The sequence below is a fragment of the Castor canadensis genome, chromosome 9, assembly GCF_047511655.1.
Source record: "Castor canadensis chromosome 9, mCasCan1.hap1v2, whole genome shotgun sequence".
NCBI lineage: Eukaryota > Metazoa > Chordata > Mammalia > Rodentia > Castoridae > Castor > Castor canadensis.
The window spans coordinates 112,758,422-112,784,767 of NC_133394.1; the positions used below are offsets into that span (position 1 = coordinate 112,758,422).

Consider the following 26,346-nt stretch of genomic DNA (forward strand, 5'->3'; position numbering starts at 1 on the left):
CCTTCATTCCTATCCTAACACAGTTATAATAAAAGGATTTAAATCCGCTCAAGGGCTGGAAGGTATGGCTCAAATGGTAGAGCTCTTGCCTAGCAGGCTCCAGGTCCTACATTCAAATCCCAATTGCATAAATAAATAAGCTCAAATAGGTATGTAACGCCAGCTAACTTTTTTACAAACTAGATATTGTACTTCTTAGAAAATCCCCAGAAGAGATATTTTGGAAACATACTGTGTTTTATCCATTCTTAAGAAATTCATGTATGAGCACTTAAACAGAAGTTTATTTAACAAACTATGGTCTCCTGTACTCAACTATTATTATCAGAGTGCCTGTTGTTTAGAAAGGGAAAAAATATGTCCTAATGAAAGTAAAATTCCCAACTAGGAGTCAGCGAATGTTTACTGTAAAGAGTAAGAGGATCATTTCAGGTTTATGTGTTGTTGAGTCTGTCTTGCAGCTGGGGTACAAATGTAGCCACAGAATTTACCTACCCATTTACAAGTGGGCAGGCATGACCGTGTTCCAATAAAAATTCACTTCTGCATGCTGGGTGTGGTGGTTCTTGCCTATAATTCCAGTACTTTGGAGGCTGAAGCTGGAGGATCTCAAGTTCAGTTAGAGGCCAACAACAAAAACAAAAGTCCTTAGTTTGTGGGCTGTCCAATACCAGTCAGCAGGTCAAATTTAGTCAGCAGACTGTATGTAGTTTGCTAATTCCTGTTCTAAATAGCAGTCATCAAAAAGACCTCCCAGTCTCGAGATGAAGTTAAGACTAATGTCTCTACTTAGAGCAACCTTTTCAGTCAAAATCACTGTGCCCAACTTACATGATCATCCCTGCTGAGTGAGCCAGACACGAGGAGGGCACCTGTGCACACAGCGTAGAGCAACCCTGCACGTTGCCAAGGTACCTAGGCATGGGATAAAATGCTCTTTTTTCTACTCTGTAAAAGTAGCTAGTTCATTTTGCCACATAATTCAGAAGTAGAAAAAGTTATTGACACAATGCCCACAAAAAAAAAATGATGTACCTAGTCTTAGATTAATTTAAATTTCCACTGAATTACAAGTGACCCTACATACACTTATACATGAAGGGGGCTAATTTGATGTAAAAATACACCTGGCTCAACTGAAAAGGAAATTTCCAGCGAGTAAAAGTTCGTGATACAGAAGGGACTATTTGAGCTGTGGTTAGGCCTGTTCAGGGGCAATTTCAGTCAAGTTTATGTGGTTACATCTCTGAACCTGTTTCTCCTGCATTTCCACCATCTACATTAAAAACAACAAATGGGCAGACCACAGAAGTGGGCAATAAAGGACCCATGGATCCAGCAGGCTGTTTGTTCTGGAAAGGCTCAGCATTTCAACAGATCCCTTCCTCCCCCTGCCAATAGCAACACACCCTACAAGATCAATCTTTCTTATGAGGTTTAGAGGAAAAGTAATAATACCAACACCAACCAGGGCAGGGAAAGATGCAACAATCTTTAACATCGGATTTATTTTTCAGAAAAGAATCAAGTTCTACATTAAAAGCACATTGCTGTATCTTTTTTTAAAAATTAAATATCTGTAATCCTTCTTGTATCCAGAGATTCTCTTTATAAGGAGAAAGAGGTATCAGAATGTCACATCAAAAACAATGCTCATAATTCCCAACCAATTTGAGAGCAAAAAGTCATTTCAAGTTCAAGAAAGGAAAATAAAAAGAATTCAAACACTATCAGCCATGAACATATAAAACGATTAATGTGGAAAGATGGGTGACTATTTTTCTGTAGAGTAGCTACCACACTAAGATCTTGAAATTATTCCTTAATTTAGAAGGAACCACAGTGTATTTTCTACCCATAGGTGGAAAACACAAGCGCATGAACGACAATGACAGATGGTAACCTTACTAACTTCCAGGCACTTAGTCAAGGTCACTCATTCGAGATCAAACAAGATAATTATAAACTTTAAATAATCATCTGACAGGCTTCTTTTCAAACTCTGTCACATCATTTCAGAATCCCGCCTCACTCCGTGATGTCTCGAAATTGCATCAGACACAGGCTAAAGGAATTAAGAGAGATCTACACAGGAGATAGCGAAAGGATGCGACAGAAGAGCATTTCATGGCCTGGAAAGATTCATCATTAACACACAAAAAGAGGTTAGGAAGCAGTATGACCACATGGTCTAGGAGAATATACAAAATACAGGATGCTAGTAATGGTAAACAAGAAAATGTAAGGGAACTCCAAAAGTTAAAATTTGCTTGGTTTTTATTTTTGCTTTAATACATTTCTTGGCTTTTCTCCCCTTTGCATGGCATTCCTGTAATAAGAAAGACATTATTTTACTTTAAAAACATGTACAAATGCTTGCACACACTAAGCTAAGTTCCAGTTTTGGTGGGCCCCAGAGCAAACTCTCAAGAGCCACTGAGTAAGACAGAAAGGACTTCTTTGTGCAGGAGCCCTAATTAATACTTAAGAATTCCAATTACTTAATACGGGACTGAGTCTAACAGAAGCCTCCTAATGTGGGGGGGCGGAGTAGATTGGGGGGAAAAATACCACAGACCAAAGTGTGCAAGTCCTCAATTTTTAGTCTCAAACACAAAAGGTTTGGACATCCATGTGTTTGGAAGAGGCTACCATTTTTTTAAAAACTGGAAACAGGGGGTGGGGATGTAGCTCTGTGGTGGAACACGTGCAAGACAAGATTCAATGCCCAAAACCAACGACGACAGCTAAAGTAAATAGAAAGCTCACAGGCTATGAGGTAGGAAAATGTTTCCAATGTCCATCAGGGACCAAGATCTAGCAACTGCTCCCCTTGTTTCATGAGGAGTCTCTTCAAGGGCTCAGTGGCCCAAATACCCCAAACTGCACAGTGGTCCTTAAAGGTGAGCCGGCCGTTATTGTCTTAGCCTGAAGACGCCAGCTAGGTGGGGGACCCAGATGGCTGGCAGGCAGTCTGAAGCCATTGCTCAACAGATCTCCCTTCAGTTCTGGCAAATGGCGGACAGGTCGCTGCACTGACTATGACTCTAACTAGAGTTGGTTCAGTCACCTCTAAGTGGATCTGAGTATGACCCAAAATACAGAAAAGGCAGCCCAGACTTTGCAAATGTGGTCAAAGAGGAACTTTCGCTTCAAGAGGCTTCATTCTGGGTGATTTATGATGCTGGCTGATTTAGGTGTACTGTGAGATCTATAAATAATTAGGAACACCAGACAGGATGTTAATTATATGTTGCAATGACTTAGAATTAATACATTATTTAGCATTTCCTTAAATTGTATCTCAACCCTCCGTTAACACCCTCCATAAATGGAGTGGAATTGGTGACATTTGAGTTAATTTGGTGCAGTCCAGCAGTCATTTGGGTTTCCAGTCCAGCTTAACTTTAAGCATGTTATGCAAGCCCAAAGATGAAAGGTGAACTCTTTAGTTCCCAACATCTACCTCCCTGTTCCCACCTGTGAATCACAGCAGCCCCCCTCAATTGGCTGGGGCTCCTTGCGAAAGGATATAACTTTGGCCAGGTGCAGTGGCTCATGTCTATAACCCCAGCTAGTCAGATAGGGAGGATTACAATTTGAGGCCAGGCCGGGCAAAAATTAGCAAGACCCCCATTTCAACAAACAACCCAGGCATGATGGTTTGTGCCTATAATCCCAGCTATGTGGGAGGCACAGGTAGGAGGGTCATGGTCCCAGGCTGAACCTGACCCAGGCAAAAACCTAAGACCCTATCTGAAAAATAAGTAAAGCAAACAGAGCTGGAGATGTGGCCCAACTGGCAGGGTGTTTGCCTAGCAAGCTCAAGGCCTGATTTCAAAGCCCAGTAAATCTCCAAAAAAACTGTAAAATTAAATTAGGAAAAGGATGTAACTTTAAGATTGGAGACTTACTTATGACCCTACATACTTTTTGCCACATACTTTCAACTTATAACACAGATTGGGAAATGCTATCAGATCATGTATGAAGTATTCTTTTAAGGTTACTGGATCTATTTTACAGCATTCCAGAGGCTTGAAAAATAATTGATCTATCATATTAACCATAATTTCTGTAATCACATAAATTACTTCAGGATTCATGTAGATATTTGAAATTAAAAACCATTACTCAGACTTGGGGGAGAAAAAGCCAAGAAGATACGTTATATATTTAGCCTTTTATTTGCCCTGGATCTGGTTAAAAAAAAAAAACAAACAACCTTCTTGGGTGGTATTTGTTATAACCAAAGAGATCCTAGTTTGCTAAGTTAGATATACAGGTTAGCTGTGAATCCTAATGATGTAACTTCTTCCTGACATTTGTGTCTACATTTGGGAAGGAGTGATGTTTATTAAGTTTTAAGAACCCTTCTTTCCTCTCAGTTTTCATTTGCAAAATAAATCACCAGTATCAAGCTTTCTAGAGCTAAAATTTGATTTCTCTGTACATCTTGAATAAGCAATTCCAAGAATTATGCTAACACTAACTTGATGAAAAGACTCACTGACTTTCGTTGTTTTGTTTTTTAACGAAAACTCCCATCAGTTTCCACTGGACGTGCCACTCAAAGAAGCCAGATGGGTTCTAGCTCCTGGCCTCTGAAACTTCTTTGAATGTCATGGAGCTGGTTTAACAGGCCCACGGACATCATGGCTTGGTTAGGGAAATTAAAAACCAGTATTAAGACACCTTCAAGCTTCACATGTTAGCTATTTGTTCTCTTCACATGATCATGATATTTTAAGTTTCCCATATAAAGAATTAAGATTGTACCCCCCACCCTACCCTATCCACTCAATATATGAAAATTTGCCTATGGAATTTACAAAACAAATGGAGTTTTCAAGCACCAAACATTTAATCAAACCCAGGACTTTTCATTAGCATTTCTGATGGCTGAATCTATTAAGCAATTATGCGTCAGTGTCAATGGCAGCCTGAATTTCTGTACCAACCCTCTGCATTTATTATCTTGACTTTTATTAATTCTAATTTTTGCAAACATAATTCCTTCCCCCTTGGGGCTAAGCTTATTTGCAGAATAAACCATACCATAGACCTGTGCATAATTGCTTCACCTAAAATGTCAGTACAGACACAATTGTTCCAAATTTGAAATTTTAACACGATTTTAGCTGTTGATTTGAAAGTCCAATATAAAAAAAATCTTTCCGAATACTGGCAACTGCAAATTTTTTCTTCAATCCAAAAATGAAAATCAACGAATGAGCTAACTACAACTGTACAAAGCATTTGAGACATGGCTCACAAGAGACAGACAGTTACATAAAAATGCTAGCTCTGTTCAAGCATTTGGAAATCCAAGGTGTTAGGTACCTGGAATAAATGCCTGTGCTCAGTTTAGTGTTTGTAACAAACTGACATGAGTGGAAAGACTTCCTGAAGAGCTTAACCTTGAGGGCAGAGCCTACTTTATCCTCATCTGTATCCTAAGCGTGATGAAGCAGAAGTTCAATCAACAGCCAGACTGGCAGGTATTGGAGACCCAGGCCTCCTAACAGGGAGGGATCATTTTAGAAGTGAATAGCTTATCTTATCTGGTTTCAAAGGAGCCATGACTTCCCTAGCAGAAGTGATTATAACTGACCCTGTGGTTGGCAAATTAGCCTTGTAAATAAAATGGTAGCCATTCTGCTCCCCAGAGAAAAGCCAGAAATGTCCTTCTGGGGTCAATGTCTCATGACCCACTGGTAGGTCACATGCTGGCAGTGGAAAGCAGGAAGATAAGGAGAAAGAGGTGCATCTAAATGTCCCTCTGGCCTGCATTCCAGGCAAACAGAGAAACCCAAAGCACCTGACCTTATAAAATTCCCATCTGCTGAGCCTGTGCAGTGCATCACATGCCCTATATGTCCACAGGAGAAGGACAAGGAAACTGAGAAGCAACACTGAGAAGGGGCCACCTGTAGGACAGAGTAGCTTTTATTTGTCTGGAGTCTAATAAGTAAACAAGGTCATGTTAGTATTCTGTGTATCCGTTAGTAACTGGTTTCCACTGTATTTCGAGAAGCACTGATCCACAATGAACTGGGTCTCTTAGTGGGGGCGGAGAGTCCTCTGCCACAGACAGTGTGGAAGTCCAACTGCCCTACCACAGTCAGAATACAGCTTTGCGGGAGCAATTTGCATATGACACTTGCAAGGATACTGATTTTCCAGTCATCTCTTAAATTAGTTGAATATTAAGATTTTTCAGAAGTAGATAATTTTGCCCATGTGTAATATCCTAAGCTCCTTTGATTAACATTTGAATTAATCTAGAAATATCTGAATGGAGGGCCAATGATATCAAATAATCAAAACTATTCTGAGGAACTGAAATATTAATTAACATCTCTCTCAGAAGGGGAGACCACTGTGGCCAAACAAGTATAGGATTTGCTCCATCCCAGATCCCCCTTTTGGGGAAGCATAATACACATCAGCATATTAAGGATTCCAGTAAGGCCGGTAATAAAAAATTATTTTTCATTATATGCATGTGACCCTCTTTATCTCAACTCATATTAACATCTTATTCAGGGAGCACAATTTTGGAAATGCTGATATAGTCAAAACCTTCTAGATTAGCAATCAAAAACCTATCCAGACAGGATTGGGCCACCACCCAGGCTGGGCTGCAGCGTCAGATGACATCATTATATCCAATCACAGCAGGTAGCTCCTTCAGGGCAGGGCAGGAGTTCCCAGCCTTTGTTCCCATCACTCCTCTGGTCCCCCAACACACAGAGGACAAACAGAGTTGTTCTCTAGGGTATGTCCCTTGTTGAGTCCCAATTCTGCAGTCTTTTACTGGACCACCCCCTTGGAACTCCGAGTCTCTAGTGGGAACTGTGTGGTGGACACCTGCCTACCCTTCCTTGAAAATGCAGTTTGGACCCATAGCAGAGCCACAAGGAAGTCCTGCACTTGGCCAAAGCTCTAGCTGGGGCTCCTATCCACTTGGCTCCAGCCTCTGTGCAGGCATTTCCCTAAGAAGTTGAAGGGGTGGAAGGCGGGGGAGGGGGCATAGCAGTGCAGGACTCTGGTGAAGTTCCAACAAGCATACACAGCCCCCCTGCAAAGCACCTGTTACTGCCCCCACAGGGTGCAGGGATGACCCACTGAGCTTGACCAATCAATATTGCATTGATCTTAGTGAGAGAACAATCTAGACACAAATAGTATCACAACCCGAAAAGAGGAAGTACCGTAACAGAAAAAACACCATGCCAGAGTTGGACAGCATCTCTTTCCCCCACTCAATGCCAAAACCCAGCTGTCACTCAACATTTGGTTTCCCAAATACATTTGCTTTTGAACTACTGTTATTTTCAACTTCTATGTCTCCGTTTACTTCAAAGGCAGCCCCCAGAACTGGTGCCACTTCTACAAGGTCACATGGCCACTGAAATGTAGGACAAGAAATCGGTTTCTCCTCTAACCATCAGACCACGAGGTCTTTGTTAAGGTCAAAATTATCATGACACATTATTTACATAGCACACAAGGAACACAGTTCTGCAGCTGTTACAGACACGAGCCTCAACTTACAATAATAAAAAAATTAAAAAGATAAGGAGTCCTGTGTTTTACTTACTGTTCACGTAAACATTAAATGTCACTGAAGCATTGACATCAGAGTTAGCCACGAGAAATGTGTAAGTGCCTCCTTCGGTCCCTTTTAATCTGGTTAGGTGAAGTTTGTTCACATATCTACAAAGAAAGGACAATAAATCAACCCCCTGTGGACAGCCTGCCCTGGAGGGCATGTCTTTTTCAGTTTCTACCTAGAAACAGATGCCTATTTGGGGAAAATACAACTTATTTAACTCAGTAGTAACAAAATCCATACTGACAAATAACACACTCACACACACACTGGATGCCCTCCCTGTGAGAAGAGAGTGGGGAAAGGCCTACTAGCCATCCAGGCAACCTCAGAGAGCCTGCAGCCTCTCCCCTCTGTCCTGGGCCTCCCTCATGACCACTTCCTTCTCTGTCCACACTGCTTTCTCAGCCTTCCTCTGTAGGTGTTCTATACTCACCTGCCACACCTGGCTTTAATGTCCCCCACCTGGAGAAACCCCAACCTGGCCAGCATCCACAGGTCCTCCATCCTCATAAAACCCTTCAGGTGCACTTAGCACCAGGTACTGCACCACCCCTACCTTGCTTCTGTGGTTCCACAATTTCCTGGTTCCCCTTCTACCCCACATGCGTCTTTTCCCAGAACCACCCAAAGTATCCACCATTCAAACTTTTGCTCTACTTCAGGGACACAAGATATAGTGGTATAGACTGGGTACCACACAACCTCAAGTGAATTCCTGCATTGGCCCCCATGTGGATGTGTGTCTTTGGTAGCCCATAGCCAACTCTCCAAATGCAGTGTGATTGTCACTCTCCTCTCACAGCACAGGGGATAACTCGTTCTCTTGCCCTAAACCATTTGCTGCTTGCTCCCATCTTGGCCTCTTGCGCTGATGGCTCGGTCCTGTGCCTCCTATGCACCCCTGCTGCAAGTGCGGTATTCCCACCTTTGGCCCACCTGACACCTACACACTTAGACCCACTGAGAAAGTGACAGCCCACTAAGCCTGCATCTGTGAGTGACTGCCATGGGGAGGTACAAAAGCCCAGTGCACAGACCTCCCCAAAGGATATCCCCCGACACAACACACACACACCCTTACTTACATGGTTACTTCCCCTACTCCCTGACATGTTTCTCTCTCCTTGCTAAATCCCTAGCCTCATAATCCCTGTGTCAGGGAACTTGACCTAAGTCAAGTGGACATTTCCACTCAAGATCCCAACCTAACCGCATATTCAGCTCCCCCCTCCCTTTCCTATGCCATTCATCACCCCGGCACCTCCCAAATCCATCCATTTCCATTCAACCTTAGTCCTTGGCCCAGGGCACTGTCTCTTTGCACCCACAATCTTCCAACAGCCATTGGCTCCTGACTGAAATAACACACAAACTCTACCCAGGTGCCTGCCCCTTATTAGTCATTCAATCTTCGTCAATGTACTTCACCCCTGTGTACCCAGCCTCCCCTTCCATAAAAATGGGGAAAGTGAGTGCCTACACATAGGTTTGTGAGGACTGAAATTAGCAAGTTGATATACATAAGGTACTTAGAATCATGGGTGACAGAAAGAAAAGCACATGCAGCATATGTAAAGTTTTACCAGCCAGACATGGTAGTGCACACCTGTACTCTAAGTACTCAGAGAAGATCTCAAGTTTGAGGCCAGCCTGGGCCTCATAGTGAGACCCTATCTCAAAAAGAAAAGAAACATATTATTGCTACTATTAAATTGTTTTGAGGATCAAGTAAGAGTAATGATATAAAAGTACCTGACTTCACTGACTGGCCCAAAGTTACTCAATGCTTTTTAATTTCCTTAGAGTTTTAAGAAGCAAGTAAAGGTACTAACTGCTTTATATCTGAAGAGAGTTATTTACTGTGTGTACTGGATACATGCTGGGCTATCCTGAGAACTCTAGGAGAGACATACTTCCATTTTACAAATGAGAACACCGAAGCAGAGACTTGCGTGTGTGCAGTGTGTGTGTGTGTGCACACTTGCACACAGCAAAAGGGATATTCAGATGAGGACTCAAGAGGAAGCCCTAGGCTTTCTTACCTGATGTCTTCTCATGTGATAGAATGTCAGAGAAACAGGACCTGGGCAGCCAGTGGGAGATGGGCAGGTGGGGAACCCGCAAGGCCAGGTCCCTTTCTTACCTGATGTTACTTTCGTTCTTAGTCTTGGGGTTATTCTCCCATTTATTGGTGGAGGTCCTGTTCATATATTTCCACTGTAGGTGCTCAGGTTGGGGGTAAGACTCGTATTCAACAATCAAATCTACATTTTCTCCATCGTTTACAAATATTGTGGTATTCATCATGGAGGAGATATTAATGAATCCTTTATCTAATTATAACAGAATGAGATAGAAATTGTTAGCCCCAACTGTCTGAACAACAACAAAAAAATCACAACCACATCTTAAAGAGACTGACTAGCTCCCAGTATTAACTGGCAACAAACCAGCGAGAGAATGTGAAGTAGGCATGCTACCCTTCACTTTGCTCTTGCCAAATCACTACCGTATGGTGGTGAGGAACACACACGGGAAAGTGTCTCTCCCTCTCTGTGTTGTAAGCAGTTCTCCCAATGATCTACCACTGTTTCAAAGGTCTTCTAAATCCACTAGTGCTGATGTTTATGAAGTGAAAAGACACTTGGACTAATAGCCACATCCAGATCCAACAGAATTGTGTAGGCAATGAGAAAGTGTCCTAAGTCAAGACAGAGCAGAGTCCTAATGATGAAAATCTCATTTTGCATTTAAAGAAAAATAAACGTATGTCTTATCATACCATGTATCACTGAGCAATCAAAGATAGCACTTCAACAAACTGTATTTTTAACTGCTGTCAGACTTCTGAGGAGAGGGCACCGTGAGGCCCACTTGTAATCCCAGCACTAGTGAGTCTGAGACAGGAGGATCACAAGTGTGAGGCCAGCCTGGGCTACGTAATGAGACTGAAAAAAAAAAAAAGAAAGGACGGGGGAAATGTTTTGAGGCATTTTGGAAGCAACAGAAGAAAAGTATCTTAAAAAACAAATTTGAATACATAAACTTTTTAAAATTCAGGCAAGGAAAAAAAGGTCATTATAAAGTGTTTAGCTAAACCAGTAATTAAAATATACTTTTTACTTATTAAAAATAGCACAACTAATTTAAAATAAACCCAAGAAGCTTGCAAGTGTGATAAAAGTAGCACACTGAATTACACTGTGAACTGGCACAGCTCAGTTACGGAGCACTTACCAATATAGATTTCTTAAAATTATCTATTTTTAAATCTAATCTTATAATTTGTTTGAAATCCTAAAAAACTCAAAGTAGAGTAGAGAGACAGAAAAACAAGTGCCATTTACATTAGCTATAAAAAATTTTTAATGACAAAATAGAAAATTGGTTAAAAACTACAGCCCTTGGGTGTAGCTCAGTGGTAGAAGGTAGGTCTAGAATGGGTGAGGCCCTGGGTTCGATCCCCAGCAACACCTGCACACATACACATTATATAATAATGCATAAGACCTTGAAAAGGAGCAGTAAATAATTGCCAATATTATTTTTATAGTCACAATTTATGGAATGTTTAATATGTGCTAAGAACTGCCCTAGGCAGTATACATTTTTTTGAATAACTGTATTTGCTTTTATGACAATACTGCAAGAAGTGTAGAAAAGAAGTTGTAGACAGATAACCTCTGGTGTACAGACTGAACTTGTAAACTGTAATTTATAGATAAAATAGATGATCCCTATTTGGCTTGCAGGCTATATAGCAGAGCCTAGACTTGAGCACAGGTCTAAGAGAAGCCAAGGCAGGCTCTTTTCCTATAGTATACTAGAGCCTTTGCTTTCAAGTAAGAGCAAGTGAAACTATGAATAAAATTGTATGCATGATTAAAACTCTTATGTACAAAATATAAGCAATATACCCAAAAAAATCTTTAAAATGGTTACATCAAGTTAATGGGGCTTTAAAAAGTTTTAATTTCATTCTTCTAGTCCTTTTTAAGCTTTTAAAACCACTTATAAAGTTTTAAATTATCATTCATTTTTATGCTATCTGGTTAAATGGTTTGAAGTTCCACATAAGACTGCTATATTTTAGTTTCCTATATGTTCAAAATAAAAAACACAAATTTGATTGTTCCTTGTGTATTGTACCAATTAAAAAAGGATTTTTCAGGTGAGAATAAACAAATCACCCAAAATAAAGATCTGAGAGAGATGAAAACTCTTTCCTTGTTCAATACCAAAATCATAAATGATTTACCCTTTGCCGATCTATAAGTCAATTAAGATTAATTTTAAGGGAATAAATGCTCTAATCTATAGGTTTTATTAAGTTTTCAGATTTTTGAGGTCATAAATTCAGATAATATACAATGCAAGATATCCAGATATTTCAAACAACAATATTTGCACTGAAATTACTTCTCTCATAAATATCATATATAAAATACTTAACTCCTCCTAGGTTTGCTGTAGTCTATTTTTCTCAATATAGGGTCACATCTTCTTTTATTTATTATTTAGTTTGGTGGTGCTGTGATTTGAACTCAGGGCCTCGCACTTACTAGGCAAGTGCTCTACCACTTTAGCCACAACCCCAGTTCACGGGTTACATCTTATAGCAGAACGAACTTCAAATTCATGAAATGTAAGAATTATTAGAATTCTGCCTGGGTTGCTATAACATAAAGAATTGAAGAACTCCACCCAACTTGTTATAAAATAAGTATATATTTTTTTCTTCTGCATTAAGAAATTGGTAAGATGTTAACATTTAATCAAGTGCAAACTCTATGCTTGACACGTCAGAAGAATCTGCCTTTTCTCCTTTCCCCATCTGTGGGAGGAGAAAATATAGGTAAAATTAAAAAGGAGGGTGCATCAGAAAATAAAGGAACAGAGCCCTGACCTCAAAACCAGGTCAGATTCTAGCTGCTCAAAAAAAGGTAACTGTGAGAAGACAAATCATGTTCATTTGCTCCGCAAGAGCAACTTTTTAATATCTATATGTAGCCTTTAATATCAAGTTACACAACTGAACTGTCTGCAGCTTAAACATCTGTGTGCATATGTATGTATGCATGTATGTAAACATTTCGTCAGAATGGTGCCAAAGCCTTAGTCTCCCTCCCACTCCAGGTTATATCCAAATTCTAGCCCTACTCCCTAAAAAGTAACTGTCCCCTTTATCTCTTCCTGATCTGGTCCCACCCCACCCCACTCCTGAAACAATACAAAACTAGATTCAGATTGCATAGCCACAAGACTTTCCAGTCACACATTTATGATTCTTGGAAATTGATGAATGGATTTTTAAAATCTGATTACATTTAACAATAAGCTCAAAACATCCTTTCTAATTGCTTTCTGGAGCTGAAGATGATATATCAACATGCTCCCTAATCAACTTAGCAAATTAGTGCTTATGGAGTTTAATATTTTAAAAGCATAGCCTTCTATTAAAATTAATAAATGGTTCACAACCACGTTTGGGGACAAAGTGGTACACTTTCTGTGTGCTAACTCTGTAATTTCAAGGGAGGCGTGTTTTCTGTGTTCAGTCTATTGAGATACTTTCCATTAGGAAAAATTTTTTTTAAAAACAGGAAAATAGATGAAATTTCAATAATACTCAGAAGGTCAAAAAAGTATGAATGACATAATTTAAAAGCAATTTATATCCTTCTCAGTAAATCAAAAACATCAAGGAAGTCACTTCCCTCTGCTCTCTTTAAGTAGAAGCTTGAAAAATGAATTCTTAGTGGATTTCTACAGTAGGGAAGACGAGGCTGAACCAACTGCACAGCAGACATGATGGGCTCAGGGGGTAGAGCACCAGCTCTAAGGCTGAGCTGTATAGACCAATGCCCCATGGCCCAGTAGCCCTTCTTCCTGAAGGATTATGGTATAATCTTTAAAGCTGCAGACTAGGCTGAGGTGGAGGCAAACTACAAGGTGGGGAAAGCCCAATTTACCTCATACCACAACTGAATTAGGGCCCCAAAGTAACAAAATAATGAACCAAAAAGCAGAGAGTCCTACCAAATGAATCAGAGAAGTACTCCAGGTTCCAAGCCTTTGTGCTTCTTGACAAAGGAAGTCAACAATCAGTTCCAAACTCAAGTCATTGAGCAAGGACTAAAAGTTTAGAAAAAGCTCAACTTACACTTTTTTTTGGTGAGGAGGGAAGGTAAGTATCACAAAGACAGACAGGGTGAAATTTCAGTAACAGTTTTCCACTATCTTCTGCTAAGCTGGTAGGATTTGCTGTTGTGTTCTAGCTGCAAAAGGCTACAGGGCTTGATAATATTCATTCATTCGGTGATAATAAAATTCTTAAGAATCTGTTCTAAGAATTCCATTAGCATAAAAAGGCAACTATCTAGTAATTTCTTCTTTCACTATTGCCAGTAGTTTATACGTTCCCATAGAGATATTTACCTACTACTTTCAAGGTTGTTGTGACATTTGCTGATCCAAAAGTATTATTGGCATAACACATGAACACTCCAGAGTCATTAACTCTTGCTGAGCTGATAGTCAAGGTTTCCTGGCGCTCATAATCAAAGTCACCCCGGTGCCAGCTATTACGTTTTACCTGTGCTTTAGTCTTCTGATTTCAGAAAAAGAGGGGAAAAAAAAAAAATCAAAGATTACCATACAATTTATATTCAGGAGCTTTCCTAAATTAAAAATAGCAGCAATTAACTTCTCCATATTAGCATTCATTATACACTACTGAAGTAGGAATGATACAACATCGTGACAAGGCTGTCATTGGAACCCTTCATGTTACAGGATTATATTGAAAGATAGTTATTATTAATGACTGGGAAAAAACCAGGAAAATTAATTCCGAATTCTCTGCGTATTACATTTGAAAAGTTACTATTGAAGAAATATTACAGGGTACTGATATTTTACAATGAGTCAGCATACTTACTACATTGACATTTTGTTATGTCCTGGATCCCAACAGTTCAAAGAAAATACATCACTAATAACAATAACATTCTATTTTATTAGCATTTTGTATCTGCGGAAATAAAAATCAAATCAGAATGTCTACAACTAACTTGGAAGTTCATCCTACAGTTCCTAACTGGCAGAATTCTGACAATTCTGAAAGCTCTGCAAGAGAGGTGAGACAGGAAGGACCAAGCTCTTTAAACATGAACTGAACAAAAAAGGCTATGAATGTACTGTTGAGGTATAACCATCCCAAACTTATTATCTGTCTGCAGAAAAGACATGGAGAGACTGCTTGCATTTAAAATACCAAGGAAAGGCATAATATAAATAACAGTACTCTATTGAAAAGATTAAGCAGAGTCAAATATAGTTTTCTGCATTTTCCAAATTTTCTGTAACATGCATATATTCCTATTATAATGGAAAAAACTGAAAAAGAAAGCAAACAGGAACTGGTATGACAAAGATCAAGATCAAGGGTGATTCATTGGCTAGGCAATGGTGGCCCTAAGAGTTAGACCATTGGTCAGTGTTGTCAATCATAATGATCCTTCTGGAAAACAGCTTAGCAAGATGCTCATAGCCTCTGGCAACTCCAGCAAATGTATCTCAAGGAAGTAACTTAACAGAAGCAAAAGTTCCTGCACGTTGACTGCAGTGAAAACTCGAAGCACTCTAAATGCATGTCAGGTATAGACAGCAATAAAAATTCTGGAAATGCAGAAAATAAAAGAAATGTTTATATTACTTGAAAAGCATAAATTGAGAATACCTTGAAATTGCAACCATGTGATAATACAGATGCACGAAGAAAGAAACAAAAGAAATTTGAAGAAACTATAGGCTATATAGCATTTATAGACTGGCCACTTGTGACCATAGAGCACTTGAAATGCAGTACAAGTTATCTTAGAAATATACAGAAACATGTCCCAGGTTTTAATGACATAGCATAAAAATGCAACATACCTTATAAATAACCTTTATGTTAATTATAGGATGAAATGCTAACAGCTTTGGATACACTGGGCCAAATAAGACATGTAATTAAAACTAATTTTACTGGTTTTTAACTTTTTATAATGTGCCTTTGAGGAAAGTTTACATTACACTGGAGGCACACATACTTTGATTACAAATCAGTTTTAACCACAAACATGGGATTATACCTATTTCTCTTTTTTCTTCTACTGTCAATGATAACTTAGGAACTTTTTTTCAGTGCTATGGACTGAACCCAGGGCCATGCACATGCCAGGTAAGCAATCTACCACTGAGCTACATCCCAACCCAACTTTTTGGAAATTTTTTGACATCAAAATAAGCACACCTAACAGTTGACTGCCAAAGGTGAATAAAAAAAAAAAAGAGGAACCTGCTTTGCTGTTAACTATGAGCTCTTGGGCAAGTCAAACAAAACAACTTTTGTTTAGAAAGGTGCAAGGGAACGAGTGAGTCTTTGAAGGCCTTTCCGCTGTGGAACGCTATGGAGATTTGAAGCTACCCCTTCAAATAACTGGTAAAAATCTGCCACTTCAGTGTATGGCAGAGAGGCAAAAAGACTGCAACCACAAAGTGACATTTCCACACTGGCCTTTCCCAGGTCTCTGCTTCTTAGACTTCTCTCCAAAAGCAGAGTGACCATGGATAGATAGCATACTGTATTCTAGACTGAAAGTACCTTCCCTCCTCTTCTTTCAAGAACCTGAAAGTCCACAATAGGGCAGCAAGCAGGAACACTGAACTAGTTGGTGGGTGCTGGATGGAACAACTTGGCTGTTAAGTGACTGATAGCAACATCCAAAACCAAAGCTCATAGTTTAGGATGCTGTCAAGCTCACAATTAAAAGTAAGTAAAAAAACTAGTGTTCAGAAACACTAGAAAAGCTGATCAAGATTAATGAGTGATGAATAAACTCTAAGACCCTCTCATGCTTAAACAAAGTAATTGTGACAACTCTCAAACCTCGTTTTACCCTAAATTTCATTGTGAGTTAAAGTTACTCTAAATGGTCAGGATCAAACATTATGGATGTTTAAAATAATGTGATAGTGCTAACAGAATTCCAGATTAAGCCAAAGGATGTCAATAAAAGATGCATGGGTGAACCTTGGCAGAGAGCCAGGACCCCATCTGCAACTCACACACTCCATATTGTTTGCATGTGATTTGGTTTTCTTTAACCCTTGGAGGTGCACACTGGGACTTCCCCAAAGAGCTCCTCACACTAAAAGCTCCGCTACCAGCGTCAGTGGATTAATTGGGAATGGTTCAGAAGAAAACCGCCTGGGGCAATTTAATTTCTCTGTCTCAAAAAGGCTAATTTCCATGTTATACAGAGGCCCAAACACACACACATACACACAGAGTCTAAATTGTTCTTTCATCTGAAACCAAGGATTATAGAAAGCCAATGAATATGGTATTGTACTCTGTACAATCAAAATGTCCATACATAAGTTATGATGTTTATTACATTATAGTATATAAAAACTAAAACTTGTTTCTCTAAGCCACTGGCTTGAGAGAACAAATCTCCAGTACAATTTATTCCAGAGGCCAACGGCAGGCTTCATTTAGCAAGAGAGCATCCACTGCAGGTCTCCGTGAATACCAATTCCATGACTTTGCATTGTGCCAATCATCATGGTTATTTAACAAATAATTCCTTAAATGGCATGAAATTGCCAGTGTTGGACACAGGACGTGAGGAGGAGTAAAATATAGTATTTCTTTTTTCCAGTGTAATTTATACATACATGTATAGTGGAAAGAAATGCTGGCAGCTAGTTAACTAGACAGCCAAGATTATTTTTTAAAATACTTAAAATTCTGTCAATGGGAACTTTAAAGGAAAATTAAGACAATGTAATAAACCTTGTTACTAATATGAGCATTTAGAGAGAGAAAAAACTTCAAATAAATCTGGCTAAAATTGGCAGGGGGTGTACTCAACGGTAGGTCCCTTACCTCACATACACAAGGCCCTGGGTGTAATCATTAGCTCTGCAAAACAAATAAGCAAATAATTCCTAGCTAAAATTTGTTTAATTTTAAAATATGCCCAACATGGTATCTAACATCTAGGCATTAAAAACACATTTGTTAAATGAATGAGAACCTAAATATGTCCAGCTGTTTCAGACTAAAGATAACCATTTTATTAATAGCAACTAAAACAAATAGAAAACCATTACAACCTCATCTCAGGTAACCAGCCTCCAAGGAGAGAATCAGGGCCACACAAAACATAACCCACCTCTCACATGTTAGGCTATTCTGGAGGACAGAAAAGCTTTCTGGTTTGTATTTGACACCATTTATTCTTCATAAATATGGAGGGGAGAAACTGGAAACCTTCTACTATCTTAAGTAAGCTGGCCTGACTGAGCAGTACAGTAATTTTCATTTAAGACATTTATGCTGTCAATCATTCTTTTTGAAAAATTTCCCTACTAAACTCATTCAAAAAAAACAAGTGTTAAATAACAAGATGAGGCTGATGTCAGTCTAACTTTCTCAAAATAAATTTACAAGGCAGTTGTTTGCCAATAAAAATAAATGTGTATGTGGAAGTACAGGAGGGTGAGTATACACCTGAGTGCGCTCAGGGGCATTGCAATCGGATAGGCATTCCAGTGGAGTCACCCCAGGATGCTCCCCGGAGGAGGAGGAGGAGGAGGAGGAGGGAAGAAGAGATTGAGACAGTAAAGGAAACAACTCACTCACCTGACCATTCTCCTTTATCCACATGGAGCCCACAGAAGTAGACACGTCTTTTATTGTGCACGCCACTGTAAATACCTCCCCTTCTCTAAGAAGATAGCTGGATTTGGACACTGACACAACTGGTATAGCTTTGATGGCTAGAATTTTAAAAAATATGGCTCAAATAATTAGCTTGATTATAGCATGAAATTTTAACTTGCCTCTTTTTTTCCCCCTCAAATGTACACAGCTTCATTATCTTTTAAGTAAAATACAAAGTATGGTACTAAGGTATCTGCTTTATTTCTTACCTGAAAATACCAGCAATTAAATCATGCATCCTTTAAGTAAATGTATTATAGTCAGTGAAAATACAGGAATGTCTACTATGAGATTATAATGCTTCTGGAAATTGCTTTTTTAAATCAGGTAGAAACCCTAGCACAATGAAGCAACTTTGTTTTTTGTTTTTTTGATAGTACTAGGGTTTGAACTCAGGGCTTCCCCACTTGCTAAGCAGGTGCTTGAGCCTTGCCTCCAGCCAGTGAAGCACTTGTAACATGAGACAACCTTGATGATTTCAGGGAATGTGACTTACAAGTAATTGCATTCTTTTAACCAATAGCCATCTTTCTCATGCACTAGATAAATAATACCATGCTTGCTTCCAAAAATCCCGCATTCTAAACTAATCAAATTTTTCTTAATTTCCATGAGCATACTTTTTCAAAAGCCTTTAATAAATAAACTGTACTCAATTGCTAAATTAAATAATCTCAGATATAAAACCTAGATTACCTTCCGGCTACTGAAAAATCCCACATAATGTCACAATAATAACAGTCCACAGTCAGTTGATACTTTCCTTCTCAGATCTCCCATAGTTTGAGAATGCATCAAAATCAATCGCTAAAGAGAAAGTCAATTCCCATGTCAATACTGAACTGAAGACGGAATCACTTGTAGACTAATCTTTTTAAATAGTATGATTAAAGCTTGCTGGAACACCTGAGGTAATTATCCTCCTTGGGATGCCCTAAGCCAGCAGGTTTAATGACCATCCCAGTATGTTGTAAATGTCAATCTATGGCAGACACGCCCACCTTAGCCAGCAACCATCATGAAGTCACTAGGGGCTGCGAATGTGAAATGAATTCACAAGCACCTGGCATTATTTGGTGTGTGTGTGGGGGGGTGGTAAACTAATCAAGAGCCTGATCACTCCCCTAAGGGAGGCCAGTAAGAGAGGTCATCTAGATGAACAGGCCACCAAAAGACGTAAGGAAGGGACCTTACCTGCCCTCACTTTCAGGACAAATCTGTCTGACAACACCAGCTTGCCGGCCCGTTCAGCAGCACACCGGAAACACAGCCGATGATAGACACGTTTCACATTTCTGATTGTGATGCCAGCCTTGGGGTCAGGGACAAACGTCAGGTCCTTGGGGAGAGACTTCCCCTCACATTCCCTGAGGGTGTAATTGGTCACCTCTGGGTCAGTCAGTGGACAGCGGACCAGCGTGTCATTGTCTTCTTTCCCATACAAGGGAAGGCCAACGAGGAAAAGCCTGGCAGGATCTACGGACACATCAAAAGTGAGTAGTCTTAGAGGGTCGGTTATAGACACTGAGAACATTTTACAAAGAGCTCAGATGTTGCTTTATGTGACAGCGATCCTGGGGGGCCCAAATGACTTGTTTCTATGCAAGCAAAAGCAAAACCTATCCAAATAGTACTAACTAATAAGAGAGAACATTTAATTACGCATGTGTCGGGTACTAACAGTGGACCATTACACGTGTTCTCTCATTTAATGTTTAAAACATTTCTCAGGGATCAGTAGTACAGACTGTCTCTCATCTGAGATGCTTGGGACCAGAAGCATTTAAAATTTTGGAAGGTTTTCTTTTTTTTTTCAACTTTGGAGTATTTGCATAGCATAGACGTTACCAGTAAAGGATGTAAACCCTAAAATGTTTCCAGTGTCATAGTGCTCAAAAGATTTCTGATTTCAGATTTCTGCATTAGGGATGTCTCCACCTGTATCACTGATATTTTGTGGATGAAGAAGCTGAGACCTCAAAATGATAATTCTCAAGTGACATGCCCTGACACTGTGCAGAACCCAAACCCAGATCTGACTGGTACCAAAATTTGAGCTCTGAAAACCCTGAGAACACTTTATTAAAACAGTTATTCTTTTTCTACAACAGGTAATACCCTAGGAGCATCAGCTGAGAATAAGCCAGTCTGATATTTCCTTCTTAGAGCAGAGAAAGGTGTGCCTTCCTCTCAACTCCTCTGGGTGGGGCCCTTCCCAGAGCTGCCATGCCTAGGATTGTTCAGTTTCTGAAGAGACTCTAGAAAACCCTCATCAGACCACCCACCCCAAGTGACTATGGGCCTCACTCTTTCATGTTCCTTGAAAGAAATACATAATGTAACTTCTGGTCAGCAAATAATTTCAAATGCATTTCAAGAGCTTGTAACTTTCAGGAATGCCATAGCAGATTTTACTGCCTAAGCCAGCATGCTTGTGAGTGGAAGGGGACCAACACTATTATACATCATTGTCAGGACACCAGGCACAGACAAGGAAAGGCTCTGACAGCTGAGGCTCTCACATAAGCAAAGACAAACTTGTGTGTCCCATAGACACCATAGGATGCCACCCCTGATTGTGTAATCACATAGATAAGTGAGTGGGCCCACAGATTACACTGAAATTCTGTTTTAAAACTGTCCTTTCCATCTGGAAATCAGCTGTCCCATTAAAATGAATTTGACATTATTGAAATATAGCTCTGTTTCATCATTTAATTTTGATTAAGAAAATTCCCATGGTCAAACTATGATGGGAACAATTTCTCAGTCATCAGAATCAAGCTCTTCTAACAATGCCTGGCTTTCCTTCATCACTGTGGCAAAGATCACTTAAGTACCAAACATCTTACATCAGTCAGCATTAAGGACAGTTCTAAGTTACAGAAGATGACTTTCCCTGGAAAGTAAGTGTGTGAGTTCTGTGACTGATCTGGCTCATTCAGGGGTTTCCTTGGGTATTTAATTGTCTGTTCGTCCTATTAATAAGCAGAATGATACTTCATTACCACCTGGAATTTACAGGTGGTAAATTTACACCATCTCAAATGTCACAAGTAGCACATGGGTTAGCTCAACAATTATGGAACTGGACCCTGAAGCTAAGCTGGGGCTTATCAGAGCCTACTTCTCAGCTACCCACTCAGGAAAGGACAACAGATAAATTCAGCAGAGGCACAATCAATTTTTCATGGCAATCTTCTGAGTCCACTTTATTAACTCCTGAAGGAGTATGTTAAAATTTGTTTAATTCTGTCTCCCTAGCCATTCCCTAAGGAAGACAGAGCAGGCCATCTTACCCAAGAACTTCAGTGAGGGAATGGAGGGAAGTAGCAGATCTTCTATCCGTGGTAAGTGTACCTGTCACTACTTAACAGTACCTCCCAGGCCTTTTTTAAATGACAGCCCCAGTCCTGGCACACTCAGGACTAGAATCAGAACTTTACTTTTCCTCCTGGAATTTGGGTATGTATCTTGAACTGCCGGCAGTTCAGTTTTTTTATAACAACCAAAGGATACAGCTGTGCTGTGCCCAGCTAACCAGCTCTTAACAAACTAGCAAAGGCACACAGATGAATCGCTGAACTCCCTAGGATGAGGTATAGAAATCCCATGGTCTTAATCTCTTTTTCTTTTGTCTCTAAGAGATCATAATTTTTTTTTTTTAAAGAATCAACTCTACTTGGAACCTATGACAGACAAGGGATATTTAGTTGGTGGAGTCATTTTTCTGAAACTTACTCCCTTGGAGTGGGCCAAATCTTTTGAAGTGCTGGCCTGTTTGGGCCACTGGAGGCTTTTGGTTCCCTGAAGTGTTTTTACTAAGTGGGAATATCTAGTATCTCAAGACATTAAAATGCAGCTTTCCCAAAGGGCATAATTTATTCTCAGGGTTTACTCTGAGTACCAGGACAAGTGGACTAAACATAACTGTAATCTCATTAGGACAAGTGTGACCTCCAGCTGGGGTCACACTCAAGGCTACCACAGATCAGAAGATGTGGGAAGCCAGCAAGCAAACATTTGTCTTAAGCTTTCTAGACCCAGCCAATATTCTAGCTGTTATTCCAAGTTAAGAACAGGGTATGCAGCTCTCTAAAGCAAAGCATCATGGGAAGCCATCATTTACCTCTGACGAACACATAAACGGAACTCTTCAAGCCGCCTCTGTTGACGCACGTGTATTTGCCTGTGTCGGTGATCTCTGCTTTTTCTCTGACCCATTCGTGGTGCTTATTCTCACTTATCTGATCCAGGGTCTCGAAAGTCCATTTGACAAAGGCAGGATCAGTGCATGTCAGCCTGATGTTGTCGCCAGCGCTGACTATTAACTCTGATTGTGCTGGCTGGATGGATGGAAGAGCCGGTTCCCCTGGACTCACAGATGGTTGAGAAGAGCCTGCCAAGAAAAATAAGGATCGTGTTGAGTGTGCTCTTCTTCCTTGGCAAAATACAGCATCTCTTCCAATACCGAGTTCCATCTTCTGTGTACTCTACAATAAAAATAGGACAACGCTGCCCAGCTATTTTGGGCTGGAAAGGGAATTCTGTCTAAAGTCTCTGAAGTTCAACTAGAAAGTTATTTTCTGCAATCTCCAATTAGTCCTTAGGGTCACATTTGGTGTCCAAGCTAACCCTAGCTGGATGACATGGCTTCTTTGGGTTAAACGTACAATTGGGTCAAGTTTCCACTCTGATACTGAGATATCCTCATGGTGCTGATATGCCGATACTCGGCTTAGAAACAACAGGAACAAACTCTCATCCCATGGAAACAACCTGAAACTTATCCACCACTCCTTCAAACCTTGTAAATTCAGTTATTTCCATATAGTTCTCCTTATAGCCAATGCTCATCGAAAGGAGAGCTACTCACAAATCTCTAAACAGTAAGGCAGAAAGTAACCATTCTATTTTTAAGATCAGACCATGAGATATTCTGTCATATACACTGAGTTTCTTTTCTTTTTTTCCTTTTTTTTTTTTTTGAGGCAGGGTCTTGCTATGTAGCCTACGCTGGCTTTGAACTCCCAACCCTCCTGCTTCCACCTCCCAAGTGCTGAGATTACAGGTATGCATGTTGGGTTTTGACCTGCTCAATCTAATCCCTGAGTAGGTTTCTTCGACAGGAAACCAGTATACTTAGTTGAGAAAGCTGTGACTTTAGACTTTGAATATAAAACTTGAGCCCTAGAATATTTACAAAAGCCTATTCATTCATTCATGCATGCACCCATGTATTCAAGTATCTGTTCATTATGATCTGTGGACGAATCATACTAGGTGCTGTGGGGAAGTACATGCTGGTGTGATCTGTGACCTTTCCGCACAGTTGAGAGCTCAAAGCACAAACTGCTTAAGTGTCAGAGCAAGTGAAATATAGCTACAAGTTTATGCTTTAAGAAGAAAATGAGGGGGATGGGCTGAACCATGACCATATCAGAAGAAGCAAAGGGGAAGGAGAAGGAGATGGCATCAGGAAAGGGCTGGCACTGATGTTGGTATATGTGACCTTTTGAGCTGCAAAGAATTAGCCTGGCTGGAGAACTAGGTTTCCAGTTTAGACTATGAAAGGTAAGACTACATAGCATGGAGCCAGATCAGCAAGAGCCCTGTGTATCTGGCTGTAAGTACTTGGAATGGACTCACCGAGACCGTGTGGACCCACTATAGGTTCAGTGGAAAGTGATGGGTGCAGTGAGATAGCAGCCCATGGAAAGGAGTGGTCCATGCGCAAAGGTGCTGGCAGCCTGCAGTAAGGAGCTGAGAATAAGGACAGGAGATGTAATATACTATCAGAGAAGAACATGTTAATAGCTACAGGTTATATTGCATCAAAAAAACAAAAAAGTTGACTTGTGGGTGACCTGGGTGAAGAGGCAGGAGAAAAATTCCTGGGTGAGATGGCCTGTGACAGTACAACACAGATCTCCCTATGGGCTTTCACTTACTTCTGCAGAATCGTGGAGAAAATGGTTCACATGTGTGGCATTTGTGCCCCCTACCACACACATACCAATCTCAGGTCAAGACTGACCTGAGATTTTAAGGAGGAGGAAAAGCCCTGCAAGCCAAGGGATGAAAGGGGCAGGTGGGGGGCAAAGAGCATGCATATAAGGCAGCAAGGTAAGCCACTCACAGAAACTCAAGTTCAGATGGCAGAGGAGTAGGGAGACAGAGAGGATCAGAAAGAGACTGCGACAGTACAGCAGAGACTGCTTGCACCTGCTACCTCATGGGTAAATGGATTCTCAGCCGTGGATTATTTGTGCCCTAAAATTCAGATGGTCAGGGCTGACTAGTGAAGTTAAAACAGGATGGAATCATGAAAGGCCCAAACCAAGCACCAATCATGAAGGGCTCCACCAGCCAAGAGGGAGTAGGAAAGTTATGAGAGATTTTGCTAAAAGGACTAGAAAGGTATGAGAGAGGCTAGAGAAGTGGCAAGGAAGGCAACACATTAGAAAGTATCACAGAGAAGGAGGGTTCTTAGGGTAAAGTCACAGTGAGACCATGGGAAATAACAAAGGTCCCCTAATATGGGTACAAAGAGCCCACTGGAATTCCAATAGCACAACTCCAGTTGAGTGGGAAATTCTGTTTGCTCCAGTGCTAAAGGCTCCAAGTGACTTCTTGGATGCTATGGAAGGAGACAGACAAAAAAGATAAGTATGTACTTGAACGAGGTTAAAAGGTTGAGACACAGAGAGAGAGAGAGAGAGAGAGAGAGAGAGAGAGAGAGAGAGAGACTCACATTGAAAACAGAAGGAAGAAGGTCTGTGGATAGAAAGGCTGCATTTGTTCCCTGTAGGGGTGTGTGTAGCTGACCTGTCTCAATTCCTGATTATCCACACATATATTTCACCTGGAAGCACAGCTGCAGGCCCATTGGGTGAAGCAAAGTACTTCCCAGGTCAAAAGACTCCTAAGCAGCCTTGGTTTGCTGAAGACCACAATATAGTCAATTATAGTCAATAAATGTCATTAAGCACCAACATGTAAGAGGTGACATAAGGTAACACTGTCTCCCTGTGTCCTCCAGTCTCTGCATCTAAGTGGAGCAGCAGAATAAGGACATGGATCAGTTGAGATTATTTTCAGTTGTATAGAATGTGAAATAAGGAAAATGGAGGCAGGAATAAATAGAGACGCTATTATTTTAATTATTTATCCCTTTCAAAAAAGGAGTAGTTCCAAGTGAATGTGCTCATGATATTGATGGTAAATTTGATCCAAAAATTCTTAAAGAATTTACATTACAAAAATAAATAAATAAATAATTTACATTATAATATATTTCAGTCAATTCAATTTCCTCACTTATAGATCTTAAGGATATCTATACATATTTCAATCCAGCCAAATAAATATTGCTGACTTCTTGAGATCTACCATGTCAATGTAGGCAAGGCCTAGCTATGAGGCCTAACACAAGTCATGTGAATTCTGTGTGTCCAAGTTACCATGCCTAGAAAATAAGGATAAAAATACCCTCCTGTCATAGAGCACCTATGAGATCACGAGGGAAAAACTGGGAAGTTTTTAAAGAATGTACTACCTGTTAGGTAAAGCATTTTAGCAGACTTAAGTGAAAGCATGGCTCTTGAGCTAAGACTGTCTAGATTTGTATCAGGGCTGTGCTACTTACTAGGTAGGTAACCCTGGGGCAGGTTATTACTTCATCTGCCTCAGATGCCTCACCTATCAAGTGGGGAGGTGGAGGGTAGGAACGGCCCCCATTCTACAAGAGTGCTGTACAAAGTACTTGGAACTGTGCTTGGGCACATAGAAAACACACAAGTGTTCGACACACTTATTCTGGAAACAGAACTTATCACCCTCAAATCAGTCCTGACTTACCCACTTCCTGTTTCTGTGAACGGTTCTCATGTCTCCCAAACACGTTCCTGCCTGAGCTCTCCCTCTCCAGCAACAAGTTCTAGCC

General features: G+C 40.3%; 1 protein-coding gene across 4 annotated transcripts in view; it reads right to left on the bottom strand.

Annotated features, from left to right (window-relative positions):
* Positions 1-26,346, bottom strand: part of Kit (KIT proto-oncogene, receptor tyrosine kinase) — a 79,876-nt gene that overhangs the window by 21,763 nt on the left and 31,767 nt on the right. For 2 of the 4 annotated variants that reach the window (XM_020183421.2, XM_020183419.2), the window contains exons 2-7: positions 22,531-22,800; positions 19,596-19,877; positions 18,321-18,457; positions 14,060-14,228; positions 9,765-9,954; positions 7,607-7,722 (exon numbers count right to left, since the gene is read on the bottom strand). In XM_020183421.2, coding sequence (XP_020039010.2) covers positions 7,607-7,722; positions 9,765-9,954; positions 14,060-14,228; positions 18,321-18,457; positions 19,596-19,877; positions 22,531-22,800 — 1,164 coding nt within the window. Of the gene's footprint in view, positions 1-7,606; positions 7,723-9,764; positions 9,955-14,059; positions 14,232-18,320; positions 18,458-19,595; positions 19,878-22,530; positions 22,801-26,346 lie in introns of all 4 variants that reach the window. The other 2 variants (XM_020183420.2, XM_074042222.1) reach the window with 1 other exon arrangement.